The 17621-nt window shown below is 37.4% G+C and overlaps 1 protein-coding gene across 36 annotated transcripts in view; it reads left to right on the forward strand.

Moving 5' to 3' along the window:
• TTLL5 (tubulin tyrosine ligase like 5) overlaps positions 1-17621 on the forward strand; it is a 313391-nt gene that overhangs the window by 111014 nt on the left and 184756 nt on the right. For 22 of the 36 annotated variants that reach the window (XM_069597094.1, XM_069597088.1, XM_069597100.1 and 19 more), the window contains 5 exons: positions 596-699; positions 3266-3393; positions 6607-6690; positions 7324-7719; positions 15470-15657. In XM_069597094.1, coding sequence (XP_069453195.1) covers positions 596-699; positions 3266-3393; positions 6607-6690; positions 7324-7719; positions 15470-15657 — 900 coding nt within the window. The remainder of the gene's footprint in view (positions 1-595; positions 700-3265; positions 3394-6606; positions 6691-7323; positions 7720-15469; positions 15658-17621) is intronic. The other 14 variants (XM_069597095.1, XM_069597111.1, XM_069597104.1 and 11 more) reach the window with 2 other exon arrangements.

Consider the following 17621-nt stretch of genomic DNA (forward strand, 5'->3'; position numbering starts at 1 on the left):
GAATACTTTGGAAATGTCATTTTGGAGTGGGAGGAGCTGGGAGTGTGCTCATTTTTCAGAGAAGAAATCTGAGTCCTGGACATTTAAATAGCTTTTGTAGAATGTGTGGAATGGTCAATGCAAGATCAACACAACAAATCCATAGCTGCATAGCTACTCTAGCTCTGTTGAGAATTTTGTCTTATATAAGTGAAGAATTTATACAATTTGGATGCTGCTATAGAAGTGTCTTGCAAGTCTGAGCTTTCCTTCTCCTAATTGTAACAAAATACAGTGTCTCTATTGTCATACTTCAAGTGTGACCACAGACATCACCAAGGTCTTTTTTTTCACAGGGCTACCTGAGTATATAAGTAAAAACATGATAAAAATTTATGTTTATTCTGCAACTCTGAGTTGGAACCTTTACAATGTTTCATGAAATGATGGCAGAAAATAATATGCCAAATTTATAGGTGGCCAAAGGACATTGAAGAAGTGGATGTCTTTTCTATAAAGACAAGTTAACCCAATGATAATGAAACCAGATGATGAAGTATGTGTTTATCAAGAGTCAGTTTTATCTTGTTTTTCTTTGGGATTGGGGACTGGATAGGAAACAGAACAAATGGCTGACAAGAAATCAAAGAAGAAACTTGAGGAAGAAGAGGAAGATGGGGTGAATTCAGAAAATTTTCAGGATTTCATCAGACAAGCAAGGTAGAAGACATTCTTCACTAATAAACTAGTACCTTATTCTGTCTTCCACACTGCCCCATTGAATTCCCAATATTCTCTTGTTTCTAACATAGATGTGAGTACGATCACTTATAAGAAGAGAAAAAGGGTTTCATAGTCTTTGTGTCTCCATATCTCAGCCAATTATTGGCAGTTGTCATGGTTTCAGTTATCACAACACTGCTGCTGGGCATCTGGGCTATATCTCTAGACAGCCTTCAAAGTACACAGCACTTAGAGTGCTGAGGGAGCACTTTGGAAGTTTGAAGTTAGAGGCTTCTAGTGTTTACTGGATCTGAATTTATTCCTGGCCTACTGATGCAGTGGAGATGACCACATTTTGCCTACGTTGAGTGGGTTGAGTAGTTGGCAGTTTTTCAGTACTATGAGGGTTATGCCTAATTTATATAAAATAAAACAAGTCCTTCATGCTTAAGGTTAGCCTTTAGGGATTGAAAATATCAACATTCAGCTCTCTATCTTAATACAAATTAGCCAGGCCACTTTGTCCATTTTCAGTGTGTTTGCAAAGGAAGAAGTAATAAAGGCATTTAATTTTTAATTTTATAAGACTTGTCCTGGAGGGCTTTTTTCGTAAGTAGAGGACTGTACAAAACCACTAAAATAAAGCATAAAACATTTGTAAATCTGCCTTAGTTAATCTTCAGTCATCAAAGTCCCAGTAGGGAGAAAAGCAGTAGAAAATCAACTCTTTGTTGATTTGTGACGTGAAGTCAGGTGGTGATTTATCAACCACCAACATAGTGTGATCTGTGTGTAAAACTCTGTACGCATCTAATTATAGCCCCAGGATCATGTGCTTAAACATACAACAAACAAATACATCATATTATAGGAGTTCATAATTGTGTAATGTTATTTTGTTGACATTCTTAGGTCTTGAGGAATATGGTTGATAAAGCAAGTATAGAAACAAAGCAAGAAATAGTTTCTTACCTCAACATTATGAAAATAGAAAAGAAAAAAAGGCTGGATTATATTCAGAAAATGGCTCTACTTTTAAAGTTAAAACATTAATTTCTAGTTCTTCCTAGAGATCTTCAAAATCTCTGAAATATAAAAAGAGAAACTAAAAAGCAACCTTTTAAGAGATGAAGACTGTTTCCCCTACCAGGCCTGTTTGTCTGCTAAAAATTAATTATATATGCTGTTAACCAATGATATAGACTTGGAGATAAAATATTTTAGAACATATTTACTACTGATTGTGGATTGTGGTGATTGTTGGAAATAGGCAGTAGCGTCAGTTCTTTTATTACATTTGAGGTGGGACCTGGATACCTGTGTGTGTCAGCGTTGGCAAATTCAGTTTACCCGCAGGAGTCAGGCAGGAAAACATACATTAGAAAGTGAGCAGAGGGTAAGACAGGAGGTATGGAGCAGTTGATATTTTGGCCCGCCTCAATCTTCTGCTTTTCTGGGAAGGGCCAAATAAAACACACTGACAGGCAGAGGCACTCATCTGTGTGCACCCTCAGCTTGAGATCTTTATGGTTTCTCGAGTTGCTTTCTGGTGGCTCTTTGCTGCTTTGGAGACCTTGGAGTTTACCCTGAGATTCATAGAAGCAGTTTCTGGGATTGTCACTGCAGTGTATTCTGAAGCTGGGATATAGGTTCTTTGTAATGATGCAGGAGTATTTTGCTTATTTGAAGGTCGCTTATCTGGAACATTGACAGGCTCTGTGAAAAAAATGCAAAAGGCCATTGAGAAGCTGCTACAGGTGTTAAAAAACCCAGACATCATATGTTTACTGCAAGAATTCTAGTAAACAGGCCCTCTTCTATTTCCTTATGCTTTTCATTTTGTGGGTGTTCATAAAAAATGCATATAATTTCTATATTTGAAGTTACCTAGAGACTGTTTCAATCTGTATTGTACAGATGGTAAGGGAAATCTTCCCTGGATACCCTAGTGAATCTCCTTATTTATGACAAAGTGACTCCTTTAGTGAATATACTCCAATTATCTAGAAGTGGTAGGTGGACAAACTGTCAAGGACCACATAATAAATATTTCAGACTTAGTGAACTCCATGTGGTCTTTATAGCATATTCTTCTTTAAAAATTTATAAACCATTCTTAGCTGGGAGCCATGCAGGAACAGACTGCTGATCAGTTGTGGCCCACAGGCAGTTCCTGGTTGACCCCTGATTCAGAACATGGCTGTCTGGTAGAACTTTCTGTATTGTAGCTACTGACTACTTGAAATGTGGCTATGTAACCAAGGAAATGGATCTTTCATTTTAATTCATTTAAATCTAAATAGTCACATATGACTAGTGGCTACCATATTGGACAGTGCAGATCTAGAAAATTCACTGTGGAATAAATAAAACCTTGCTGTGCTTTAAAATTTTCTGACTACTTCATTTATTTTCCTTTTTCACTATCTATTAATAGGGAGTTTTCAGCTTGTGCTTTTCATTTCCCCCTTCTTCAGCTTACTCCATTTCCATAATAAAGTCTGGCGGAAAGATTTTCCAGAACAGCTTCCTGTTCTGACCATGCTTTTTCTCCCCATTTCAGTGAGGCTGAACTGGAGGAGGTGTTGACTTTTTATACCCAAAAAAACAAGTCTGCGAGTGTCTTCCTGGGGACGCACTCAAAAAGTTCCAAAAACAGCAACAGTTTTTCTGATAGCGGGGCAAAGGGTGGTAAGTATGTTGGTTAATTAATATAAGAACAAGTGAAAAAGTGAGATGTGCTGAGGAGAACCAAAAATAATATGTTGCCTAAGCACTAATAGACTCCACGGTGGTGAAATTTTGTAGTTGTGGGGGTGGGAGAGTGAGGAAGCCTTGTATTTTTGTCCTAAAAATGGAAGAGGGCTATGTTGAAAATTTTCCCCCCATGAAAATTAACAGTAGAGAGTAGTTTTCAAGACAAACTAATAACAGCTAACATTTTGTGAGAACTCATGTTACTGTCTATTGGAGATGATCTTATTTTTTTTACTTGCAAAAACCATATGGAGTAGGTGCTATTATAAAACTTCTCTACAGATGAGGAAACAGAGCTGAAAGAGGTGGAGTAACTTGCTCAGGGGTGCCCAGCACTGTCCAGCCGAGCAGGAATCTGAACTTTAGTCTTCCTGACTCAAAGCTTATGCTCTTAATCTCTGTTCTTCTGCTTCTCCTGATGATTACTTCTCACTCTCGTTAAGTTTTTTTTGCTTCCTCCAGTTTATCACCATTTGCCTTTGAGGTATGAGAATTCTTTGTTGTGCGGGATTATTCCCACATACCTGGTGGGATGTCTCATATCCTTAGTAACAAGGCCTAAATGCTGCTGTCTTCCTTCAGTCATTGTGATAACCCAGTGTTCCCACACATTTCAAAAATTTCTCACTTTTGGGGAACTCCAGGATTGGGGATTTTGAAACTGACGTGGACCAAACTATCCAGCCCATGTCATATGATCAAAAAAAAAAAAAAAGGCAGCAACACTCAGTTATAAACAAAGCTTGTGCTTCAAGTATAAGATTCATTTAAAATCTAGATGGGAGCATAACACACAGATAACCAATATACTAATTTTGTAGTATGCTAACCGCTAGACTCAGAGATGTAGACTTCTTCGCTACTCTTAAGGTTATAGCCTAATGTGGAAAGAGCCCAAGACAATTGATCATCTAAAATGTAGGGTACGTTTTCCTGAGGAAGCAGTGTTAATGTTTTCAAAACTGATTAGCTGCAGAGGCTAGTCTACAAAAGCCTGTCTAGTTCACTGTATAATTGAAGTATTAGCAAAAATCCTTCTGAGTCCACCCTCTTTGAGCTTTCCTAAATCTAAGTTCTAAAGCTAATTTATTCATCTTTTCATTCATTCCTTTTACATATTTTTAAATCGACACCTGTTAAGTGTCAGACATTATGATAATAGTAGTTGCTAGAGAGAACAGGGACCAGGACCAACACAGTTCTTGGCTTTATAATATTTATTGTCTGCTTGATGAAGTTGTATGAATAAATTCAGGAAGAAGGTTGATAGAATCCCTGAAAAGATCCTATAACTGTGTTGGGGAAGGGAGACGGAGGAGTTTTTGTAATGGAAGGGAACTGTGTACTAACCCAGGGAGGTGAGGTCCCACCTTGGCATTCAGAGTAACTTCTCCCCTGGCACTATTGGGGAAGCCCTGACAACAGGTATAGCAGCACCTATTTGTACAGCTGGATCCTCAGAGATTCTGGGTTCATGTGTTAAGGATTACCTTTATATAGTACAGTAAGTCCCCTACATAACGAGTGAATTCCATTCTGAGAGTGTGTTCATAAGTCCAATTTTGTTGGTAAGTCCAACAAAGTTAGCCTAGGTTCCCAACTGAATACCATAATAGGTTTCTAATACTTTTCACACAAATAACACATAGAAAACAAACACGAAATATAAAGCATTTTTAGTCTTCTAGTGCATACCTTGAGAAAGTTCAGCACTGTACAACAGGGCTTCCTTGGTGACTCAGTGGTAAAGTTCAATGTCTGGGTCGGGAAGATTCCCTGGAATAGCAGGTGGCAAACCACTCCAGTACTCTTGCCAGGAACTCTCATGGACAGAGGAGCCTGGCGGCCTACAGTCCATGGGGTCTCGAAAGAGTTGGCCACGACTTAGCAACGAAACAACTGTACAGCAGCTGGCATACAGGGGCATGTTCGCATCTTTGAAAGTTTGCAACTTGAAGGTTTGTCTGTAGGAGACTTACTGTAACATTCATACCTAGCAATTCCAATCAAGATTAACTAACTAGACAGGCAGTAGGAAGGCCTCAATCAAGAGAACAACATTATGACATTTGATAGTATTTGTTCTTGTTTCAAACATGAGCGAACAAGTGTGTGACAGTATTGCCACTGCTGATAGTGGTGGAAAGAAGAGAATTCATATGACCTTATTCTTTCATTCGGAAAGAGGATCTGTAAAACGGCCTTTCTTAAGTGTTTGTATGAACTTGGCCCTTGAGAAAAGATTTTGGGAATATTTCTCTAAGTATATGATTAGCTCTGGCTGTTTTATTTCAAAATTCTGAAGTAGGAAAAGAAAACCTGATTTATTACAGTGGAAATTTATGTTACTAGAATGATTTTCATATTGAATATGCTGATTAATAAGCAAATTCACTCTACTTATTCAAGGAAAACTGAGATTAAGATACAGAGCTGTTGTGGTATTCGGGTGTCATCCCAACAAATACTGGGACTGTTATTTTCATCTCTTGGCAGTTCCCTGTCCATATGTATTGTGACTTCTTTGCTCCAGTGGGTACCACCAACCAGTTTGGTCTCTTAGTTCCCCAAATTTGAATTCTTGACAGAGGCATCTTACTGCCCTCGCCTTCGTGCTAAGTCGTTTCAGTTGTGTCTGACTCTTTGCAACCCTATGGACCGTAATCCGCCAGGCTCCTCTGTCCATGGGATTCTCCAGGCAAGAATACTGGAGTGGATTGCCATGCCCTCGTCCAGGAAATCTTCCAAACCCATGTCTCTTACATGGCCCGCGTTAGCAGGCGGGTTCTTTGCCACTAGCGCCACCTGGGGGAAGCCCCTTTACCGCCCTCACTTACTGTCTTTCCCAGGCGGGTCCTAGCTTGTCGGCAGTCCATGGGTCACTGCCCTGGCTTTCCATATCTTTCCCGGGTTCGGTCAGCTGGAGCTGGGCTTTGGGCTAGCTGGGCTAGTTTGGAATCATTTGCTTGCTGTCCCACTCAACAGGGATGTGGACATGGCCATCCTTGGAAAAGTGCAGTGAGAAATGCAATAGTCCTTAGCACCGATTACTAGTTGTGTTATATTCTGGAAACAAAATTATGTGTAGAGTGGTGCTCTAGTGTTTGATTAGTGACAGAACCTAAGCTCAGTACTTATTTATTCCAGATCACCCTGAAACGATGGAAGAAGTGAAGATAAAGCAGCCCAAACAGCAACAGACAACAGAAATTCACTCTGATAAATTATCTCGTGAGTGACTTCAAACCTGCATAGATTCGCTACTCTCAGATAAATCTCTTAATAGAAAAAACTCATCAGATATTAAATGATTTTAGGGCATGCAGCGTTACTCCAGAAAGCTCATTTTCTTTGTTTTCCCTTCTCTGTTAGAATTTCCTTTTATCTACCGATAACCTGTTAACATCTTTCCAAGGAATTTTTTTTTTTTTTTTTCCACTTCCCTATTCACCAACCCCGCCCCCAGCCCTTTCCAAGGAATTTTTTACTTTCTTAATGTTTAAAATTCTGAGCACTTGTTTCTGGAAGGGTGAAAATCAGAGGGAGAGGAGTTAGCTCTCATTACCAGAAACTTTGTCCTGATGTCCTGACGTTTATAAAATATCCGTTCTGGTTGATGGAGGTGGTCGCAACGCCAGCTTTTAACAAGGACTAGAAATGAACTATTTCTAATGCCAAATTGTCTCAGTGGGCAAAATTCATTAAGTTCATGATGAATGCTCATTAAAATTTGTATTTTTCATAGTATCTGTTTCATGCTAAGGTTAGTTTGATGTTTAAAAATGTTCATGTTTACATATAGAGACTATGTGTTAGTTTTTCCTAACATGATCTGTTTTTGTTTGTTTGTTTTTATTTTAATAGGATTTACCACTTCAGCAGAAAAAGAGGCTAAATTAATCTATACCAATTCTTCTACTTCTTTCTCTGGTCCTGCTGCTACCCTTCTGCAGAAAATTCCCAACACCCACTTGTCATCTATTGTTACCACCCCTGACCTCTCACCAGGGCCAGGCCACCATTCTCTATCCCAGATCCCTCCAGCTATCCCCAGCATGCCTCACCAGCCAGCAGTTTTACTGAGCACAGTCCCTGACAGTGCTTCTCTCTCCATGCATCCTGGGACACAGAACGTACCAAGCCCCGCTGGCCTGCCACGCTGTCGATCAGGCAGTTACACCATTGGCCCCTTTTCCTCTTTCCAAAGTGCTGCACACATCTATAGCCAGAAACTGTCTCGTCCCTCTTCAGCAAAGGCAGGTGAGTGAGAAAATGAAAGGGAGTCCACAATGTCAGCTCCTCCCCAGCCCCAATGAAAAAAGAATGTCATCTCTTCCCTTTGCTTTTTCTTTTGAAAGATAAAGGGACGCAGGCTGTGACTAAGGAAAAGTCTTGCATTTGGTCCAGTGACATTCATTCACTGATAAGACAATGCAGTGCTTTCTTTCAGGTGCTGAAGATAAAGAGATGAATAAAATAGGGCTTCTATTTGCTGGGAGCTTACAGTGTGGTCAAGAGATAATTGTGATATCTGTCTTTTTGTTGTTGAGTTGTAAGTGTTCTTTATATATTCTGGGTACAAGTCCCTTGCCAGATACTTGATTTAGAAGTATTTTCTCTCATTCTGTTGTTTGTCATTTCATTTTCTTGACGCACAAAAGTTTTTAATCTTGATGAAATCTAATTTATTTTTTCTTTTGTTGCTTGTGCATTTGATACCATATCTGGAAAACTGTTGCCTAACCCAAGGTCACAAAGATGTCTGTTTTTTCTAAGAATTTTATAGTTTAGGTCTTTTATCCATTTTGATAGATTTTTTTTATATGTTGTGGCATAAAGGTCTTAACATCATTCTTTTGCATGTGAATATTTAGTTGTCCCAGCACCATTGGTTGAAAGAGTATTATTTCCCTGTTGAATTGTCATGGCACTCTTGTGAAAAATGATTTAATCTCAAATGTAAGCGTTTACTTCTGGAATTTCAGTTCTGCTCCACTGATCTATGTATCTGTACTTATGCCAGTACCCTGTTGTCTTCATTACTGTGGCATTAGAAATAGCCAATATATATTTCTATTTTCCTTTATTTAATTAATTTTTATTGGAATATAGTTGCTTTACAATGTTGCATTAGTTTCTGCTGTGCGGCAAAGTGAATCAGTCATATATATACATATATCCACTCTTTTTTAGATTCCCTTCTACTGTAGGTCATCACAGAGCATTAGGTAGAGTTTCCTGTGCCGTACAATAGGTTCTAGTTATTTATCTGTTTTATTCATAGTAGTGTGTATATGTCAATCCCAATCTCCCAGTTTATCCCATTCCCTCTTTCCCCCTTTGGTGTCCAAACATTTCTTCTCCACATCTGTTTCCCTGTTTCTGTTTTTCAAATAAGATCATCTATACTGTTTTTCTAGATTCCACATATATGTGTTAATATATGACATATATTTGTTTTTCTCTTTCTGACTTAACTTCACCCTGTATGACAATCTCTAGGTCCATCCACATCTCTACAAATGACCCAGTTTTGTTCTTCTTTATGCCTGAGTAATATTCCATTTGTATATTTGTACCACATCGTCTTTATCCATTCCTCTGTTGGTAGAGATTTAAGTTGCTTCCATGTCCTGAATAAATAGCCAGCATATATTTCTTAGTTGGTATCTGATTTCAAATGAAATGGATATTATAATGTGAAATTTGAATCAGAGGTACTAAATGGTCTATTTTAATGTCACAAATATAAATATGTACAAATATGTGTATTTCTGCTAATTCTGAGTGATTATTCTTATGACTTAATCTTCTAAAATGAATATAATAATACTCAATTATGTTCTGATTTAAATTTTCTCTCCTGTGTGAAAAAAATTCAGTAAGGTCAGTGCCTCCAATACCTTGTGTTATCATCAGAACTTCTTTTTTAAACCATTCTTTTTCATACATTTCCCAGAGAATGGTAAGGAACAAAAGAAGCTAGTCAGTTTGAAAATATTTCCTAATTTCCATTGTGATTTTTCTTGACCCATGGATTGTTTTTATTGTTTAATTTTCACATAGTTGGCATTTTCTGTTTTTTTGTAATTTCCTTTTAGCTTATTTCCACTATGGTCAGAAACCATACTCTGAATGGCTTAAACAGTAGTGGACAATAATATATAGATAATAATATCTAGTTGACTACAATAATAACCTATACGTGATTGGAGTCAAATTTTTCTGTGCTGATTGAATACTTTGGGAATGAGGTTAAGATATTATTTAGACTTTTTCATGATATATATGCTGTATCATGTTTCAGGGGTCACCACTGAAAAAATTAAAATATGAACACTTAAAACATTTGGGAAGAGAAATGAATTGGGCCTGGGGAAACACCTATAGACATAGAAGCACAGAAAACACAAAGCTTAGAAAATGCAAGAAATGGAAGCTTAAAGATGGTAAACCGAGTCCTAATATATGAAGAATCACATGAATATAAATGGACTGAACTTGTTAGTGTCAGATTGATTTTTTTTTTTATCCAACTATATGTTGTTTAGCTAAAAAAGACACTTGTAAAAATAAGGACGTCGAATGGTTGAAAGTAAAAGAATGAAGAAAGAAATGCCAAAAAGTCTAAGTTTAAATAATATCTTAACCTCATTCCCAAACTGTATTCATCATTTCAGTAGATGCATAAAAAGAATTTGGTAAAATTCTGTACTCATTCATGATAATAATTCTCAGAATACCAACCAGAAAAAAGTGATATAGCTATATATTAATATATACTAAGTTTACTTAGTGTGAAAGTGACGTTGTTCACTCTTGTCTGACTCTTTGCGACCCCATGAACTATACAGTCCATGGAATTCTCCAGACCAGAATACTGGAGTGGGTAGCCTTTCCCTTCTCCAGGGGATCTTCCCAACCCAGGGATCGAACCCAGGTCTCCTGCATTGCAGTCAGATTCCTCATCAGGTGAGCCACAAGGGAAGCCCTAACTTAGCATATATTAACTTATATTAGGCTTTAAGAGGTAAAATTTTCTTCCCAGATACAGAGAGTAATTACATAAAATAGAAAGTTTGGTTCAACAGAAAGATAATAGTTCTAACTGCACCTGACAAAATAACCTCCAAATAGTAAAACAAAAATTGATACACCTACATGAGGAATCTGTAAATCCACTATGTTAGTGGGAGATTTCCAATGATTTCTATTACTAATAGATAAAGACATTTTATAAATCAGCAAAGAGAGGTTTGAAGATATCGTAATAGAAATAAAAGTTTTAGAGTTGAAAGATAATGAAGAAACTTCCATATTTAAATGTGTGGAGGGCAATGAAAAACAGTATTTGGAGGGACATTTACTGCCTTAAATACTTATATTTGAAAAGAAGGAAGGCTAAATGTCTGATCTCAGATGTTATAAAAACAGCAATATTATAAATCTAAATAAAGGAGAAAGAGAAAAGATGTCTTAAAGAGCAAAGACGAAAGTAAAAATGACAGATTTCAAAAATAGAGAAAATATCAAAGCCAAAAGTTCTTTGAAAAGCCTAAGGTGGTGGAGCAACCTTTGGTGAGATTGATCAGGACGAGAGAGAAGACATGGATAAATGATATGAAGAATGAAAAGCACACAGAAAATACAAATTAGCTTAGGTGAAAAAAATGTTGGAATACTGTTAACCAGTGTGTTCCAATAAAATTGAAAATCTACACAAAATAAGTAAAATTGGCTCAAGAAGACAAAGAAAGCCTGAATGATATTGTAACTATTAATATAACTTATACAATAAATTTCACAAAGAAAACTTGAGCCCCAGGTGATTTTATAGATGAATGTTGACAACCTTTCAAGGAAGCGATAATTCCAATCTTAAACTTGTCATAGAGCATGGAAAAGAAATAATAATCCTTAAATCATTCTGTATGGCTAGTTTAATCTTGATAACAAAACCAGTTATGAACAGTATCAGGGAAATTACAGACTAGAATCGTTTATGAACACAAATGCAAAAATTCTAATCAAAATATGAGCTAGCCGCATCCAGCAACAAATGAAAAAGATAAGATCCCATGAACAAGTTTATCCAGGGAATACTAGAGGGTTTAAAACAGTAGAAAATCTATAAATATCATTTGTCACATCAACAGATTAAAGGAGAAAAACTGTATTCATCATTTTAGTAAATACAGAAAAAGAATTTGGTAAAATTCTATACTCATTCATGATAATAACTCTCAACATACTAGGAAGAGAAGGACATCCTCATTAAAAAGGGTATCCATCAAAATCTCACCATAGACGTTAATGTAAATGGGGAGATACTGAAAGCATTCCCTTTAAGAGAAAGAAGAGGATGCCTACTAGCTTTGCTTCTATTCAGTGTTTTACTGGAGGTCAGGATCCAGCATAACAAGACAAGAAATTAAAAATATAAGCATCAAACAATAGGAATTAAAATTTACTTATTTATTTACAAATAATATGTTATCTACATAGAAAACTGCAAATAAGCTATAGATGCATTAGAAATAATTATTTTAGCAGTATATATGTCTATAAGATCAATATTAAAAATCTATTAGCAACAAAGAATTAGAAAACTTGTTTTATATTGTGGTAAGACATACATATTGTCATACATGTGGTCAAGAAGCAACAGTTAGAACTGGATCTGGAACAATGGACTGGTTCCAAATTGGGAAAGGACAGTATACTGTCACCTTGCTTATTTAATTATATGCAGAGTACATCATGCAAAATGCTGGGCTGGATGAAGCACAAGCTGGAATCAGGATTGCTGGGAGAAATATCAATAACTTCAGATATGCAGATGATACCACACTAATGGCAAAAAGCAAAGAGAAACTAAATGCCTCTTAGTGAAGGTGAAAGAGGAGAGTGAAAAAGCTGGCTTAAAACTCAACATTCAAAAAACTAAGATCATGGCATCCAGTCCCATCACTTCATGCCAGATAGATGGGGAAACAGTGAAAACAATGAGAGACTTTATTTTCTTGGGTTCCACTGCAGCCATGAAATTAAAAGATGCTTTTTCCTTGGAAGAAAAACTTTGAGAAACCTAGACAGCATATTAAAAAGCAGAGACATTACTTTGTCCACAAAGGTCTGTCTAGTGAAGGCTATGGTTTTTCCAGTAGTCATGTATGGATGTGAGATGGACCATAAAGAGGGCTGAGCACTGAATAATTGATGCTTTTGAACTGTGGTGTTGGAGAAGACTCTTGAGCTTCCTTTGGATTGCAAGGAGATCCAACCAGTCAATTCTAAAGGAAATCAATCCTGATTCTTCATTGGAGGGACTGATGCTGAAGCTGAAGCTCCAATACTTTGGCCACCTGATGCAAAGAGCTGACTCTTTTGAAAAGACCCTGATGCTGAGAAAGACTGAAATCAGGAGGAGAAGGGGATGACAGAGGGCAGGATGTTTGGGTGGCATAACTGCCTCAATGGGCACGAGTTTGAGTGAGCTCCGGGGGATGGTGAAGGACAGGGTGCCTGGCATGCTGCAGTCCATGGGGTCGCAAAGAGCTGGACGTGATGGAGCGACTGAACAACAGCAGAGACATGCATAATATGAAGTTTACCATTTTGTCTGTTTTTAAATGTACAGGGGCATTAAGTACATTCACACTGTTGTGCAACCATATCACCCCGAAAATGATGTTTTTAAAAAAACATTTACATAAAGACTGTAAGCCGTCTAGGCATAAACTTAGGAAAGACTTAAAAAGAAATTTTGTAAGACTTTGTTGAGAGAGAAAATATAAATAAATATATAAATAGACTGTGCATGGATGGGAAGACTTAATATCATAAATGTTTTCATCAGATTTATCTCTAAATTCAATACGATTCCAACCAAAATCTCAACAGTTGTGTTGTCCTTGACAAGGCTCATCTAAAATGATAATGGAAAGGCAAAAGACCAAGGGTAGTGAGAACCTACTGAAGAAGGAAAAATGGTGGACGAATATCTTAATAAGAATATGAAGATAAGATCATTAAGAAAATGCAGTATTGGAAAAGGTGCAGAGGACCGGTGAAACAGGATAGAAAGTTGGAAACAATCACAGAGAGATGAAACTTTGATATATGACAGATGGAAAAGGATGCATTTTTTCAATAAATGGTGCTGGGACAACTGGTTATCCATATAGGAACAAAAGTGAAATTAGATCCCTGCCTCATACTATCCGTATAATCAGTCTCAGATGCAAACTTTAAACTCTAGAATAGATTAGACCATCTTTAATAACTTATAGTAGGAAACGAAAGTAAAAACATAAGCAAGCCTCCTTCAGAAAGAAAAACAGACAATAATGGTCTCAGAAAAGAGGTAACATGCTCAACATCATTATTAATCAGATGAATCTAAGTGAAAACTACAGTAAGATCTTCCGCCCTCTTAAAAGAAGGAAGAATGAAGATATTTGACAGTACTAAGTGTTGGAGGGGATATTGATCAGCAGGAAGGCTTGAATTTTGTTTGTGGTAGTGGAAAACATACCGTTGTGTTGTTATCACATGAATTTGTAAATTCATATACTCTCTGACTCAACTTCTAGCCACATACTCAAGAGAAGTCCCTCTGTACATGCTCCAGGACATGTACGCAAGAGTGTTCACAACTGAACTGTTTACAATGGCAATAAGCTGGCAGGGACCAAAATAACCATCAATGAGGAAACAGAAAGATAAGTTGTAGTGTGTTTCCAAAATGGGATACCAAGTGTCATGTAAAGTTAATGAATTTCTGCTATACTGAGAAGGATAAATATTAGAAGTATGATATTAACAAAAACAAGTCCCAGGAAATTACTACAGTAAGATACCATTTTTATAGAGATCAAAACAAGCAAAATTAATTGTATTTTAGGTATGCCTACACACATAGAAATGAAGAATAAAACTATATTTTAAAAAAAGAAGGGGATGAACGATAAGGGGAGATTAAGAATGAGAAGGAACCCATAGGTTGATGCATGTTAATATGACTTAGGTGGTCAGTATGTGTTTTATAACTTCTACATCTATTGTAGATAGTATTTTATATGTGTCAAATAATATAATAAAGCAGTGTCATCAAATTGTATATATAACAATGATCATGGTTATATAAGCATTAAAAAGACAGAAAGGAAACACATAGTGGTTCCACTTTTCTGACTTTAATTTTTTTCCCAATGGGTTGTGTGATGTATCATAGAACAAATATGAACCTAGATTATTTATTAAATAATTTCTTTTTGCCAAAATTTCAGAGCTCAAAAACAATAGATTTCCCTGATATTATAGTTGAAAGAAGAAATCTGAACGAGAAAATCAATTGAAATTTGGTAATATAGGTTTATTATTGTTTTTCTAAATAAATTCAGTTTTGCTTTTATCCTTCTTTTCCTTTTTGAGCTTTGTAAGAAGGATTATGGGGCTTCCCAGGTGGTGCTGGTGGCAGAGAACCCGCCTACCAGTGTGAGATTCGCAGGTTCAGTCCCTGGGTTGGGAAGCTCCCCGGTGGAGGGCGTGGCAGCCCATTCCAGTATTCTCGCCTGGAGAGTCGCTTGGACAGAGGAGCCTGGCAGGCTGCAGTGTAGATGATTGGACAGTGGCCGCAGCAGACTACTGACAAGTCCTGTCACAGAACAAGAACAGCAAGAATAGCAGCAATTTTCAAGGCTGCACTTTTTTTATTCATTAATTTTAGGATCAATTATTCCCCACTACATATGATGAAAATTCTTTTTCTGTGAAGGATTCATATTATGTAAAAGCATAGTTATGGATGCCTGTAACGATTTGGTGATAGGAAGAGATCCTCGGGTATAATAAGGGTATGCATTTACTTCTGTGAGCATTTGAAGATAGGTCCTTGCTCCTCTTGTTGTCAAAGATCCCTGGGATTCAGTGGAATATCTATTGGTTGTCATCATCCTAAGTTTTTCTAATCTTTTTTTCCTAAGCGGATGAAAGTTTTTCTCTTTAGCAGGTTCATGCCATCCAAACAAGCAGCATTCAGGAGTGGCCAGAACCCAAAAGGAGGGAGAAGATGGCTCTTCATACAGCAAACGGTACAACCCAAGTATGGTTACGGCCGAACTTCAGCGGCTGGCCGAGAAGCAGGCGGCCAGGCAGTATTCTCCATCCACTCACATCAGCCTCCTCACCCAGCAGGTATGGGCACTTTGGGGTGTCATGGAGCTTTTAACCAGTGGATAGGATTAACTCCATGGTACTCTGTCCTTCCCTGTCTTTACTAATGCCCATATGCTGATGCTTATTGAATGAATGTTAGTTGGTTTTTTGAGGTAAAGAATGTTAGCTAAAAGTGTTCAGCTTTAAAGAAAGGATTTCTGTTACAGGTATTGCAAAGTTAAGTCTGCTGCTAGCTGTGATGTAGTTATTTCGTGGACAAATAAACTCATGTTCAGTTGTAAATATACTTTTAAACTATCTTTAAAAATAATTTATTTCATTGGTAAAATTTTCCAATGAGTTCTAGTCTTATAAATCTTTTTACCAGAATGCCATAACGCTACCTTTTACTTTTTAAACTATACTACCTTTCATCTCTTGATGTCAGGATGTTTTCTGGGCACTGATTAATGAGTTATTTCAATAAGCCCTCATCCAAACCATATCATTCTCCCCATTTTTCAGATGGGGGAAACTGAGGCTAAAAGAGTGATATAATCAAGGTCATCCAGCAAGCTTGATGAATACTGGGATTTTGACTTTTATGTTGTATATATGTTGACTAGCTTACAACACAGTAAAGTTAGATGAAACTTTTAAGAACTATAGGATTCTTTTAGCCCTTCTTGCTGATTATCTCTGCGGTATTTAACTGGAAGTAGAAGCCATATTTTTTCCTTTTTCTTAATGCAAAATGGCATCAAAATCCTCCAAAGGAATTATTATAATTCAAGTCCAAAGTTACAGTTTTCTGTATCTTCATAGTGTCATATTCTTTAATTGGTGACAAGTTCTCTGTGCTGACTTCAGTCATGTCTGACTCTTTGCAACCCCATGGACTGTAGTTTGTCTGCCAGGCTCCTCTGTGCATGGGATTCCTCAGGCAAGAATCCTGGAGTCCGTTGCCGTGCTCTCCTCCAGGGGATTGAATCCACGTCTCCTATGTCTCTTGCGTTGGCAGGCAGGCTCTTTACCACTAGCATGACCTGGGAAGCCTGACAATCCTCCACTGATAATCAAATCTAGGAAAAAAGTGAAGCCATAGACTACTTCAAGTACATGCTAAAAGCAGGCAACACACTGCTCCCTGGTGGTGCCCTACTTTTCTGTGTAAAATTACGGGCCATAATTCAAGCTTTACTTCCGCCTCATCCCAGAGTGTGAGGTTGTAATGAATTTTCTTTTTCAAATCTTTCATAGTTTGAAGGGTGTAGCTAAAAAGCCTAATGTGAATTAGGAAGTGAAGAATCTTGTACAGGCAGCGTTGAAAGTAATTAATAGTGAGATTTTAGTGACAGAATGATGTGAAAAGAAAATAGAATGAGAAGGAATTGTGAAATGTGCAGTGGCTATGTGGAGGGAAATGACCGGTGATCCGCCACACTGTTTTCACTGGGTCACTGACTGGAGTATGTTTCTAGTTTTTAATGAGCAACGAGAAGCACTAGACCTCAGTTGTGACCTAAATCAAATCCCTTACGCTTATCCAGTGGAAGTGAGAAATAGATTGATGGGACTAGATCTGGTAGACAGAGTGCCTGATGAACTATGGACAGAGGTTTGTTACATTGTACAGGAGACAGGGAGCAAGCCCACCCCCAAGAAAAAGAAATGCAAAAAAGCAAAATGGCTGTCTGAGGAGGCCTTACGAATAGCTGTGAAAAAAAGAGAAGCGAAAGGCAAAGGAGAAAAGGAAAGATATACCCATTTGAATGCAGAATTCCAAAGAATAGCAAGGAGAGATAAGAAAGCCCTCCTCAGTGATTACTGCAAAGAAATAGAGGAAAACAATAGAATGGAAAAGACTAGAGACCTCTTCAAGAAAATTAAAGATACCAAGGGAACATTTCACGAAAGATGGGCTCAATAAAGGACAAAAACTGTATTTGGAAGGAATGATGGTAAAGCTGAAACTCCAGTACTTTGGCCATCTCATGCGAAGA

This window comes from Ovis canadensis, chromosome 7 (genome assembly GCF_042477335.2).
Source record: "Ovis canadensis isolate MfBH-ARS-UI-01 breed Bighorn chromosome 7, ARS-UI_OviCan_v2, whole genome shotgun sequence".
In the NCBI taxonomy this organism is placed as follows: domain Eukaryota; kingdom Metazoa; phylum Chordata; class Mammalia; order Artiodactyla; family Bovidae; genus Ovis; species Ovis canadensis.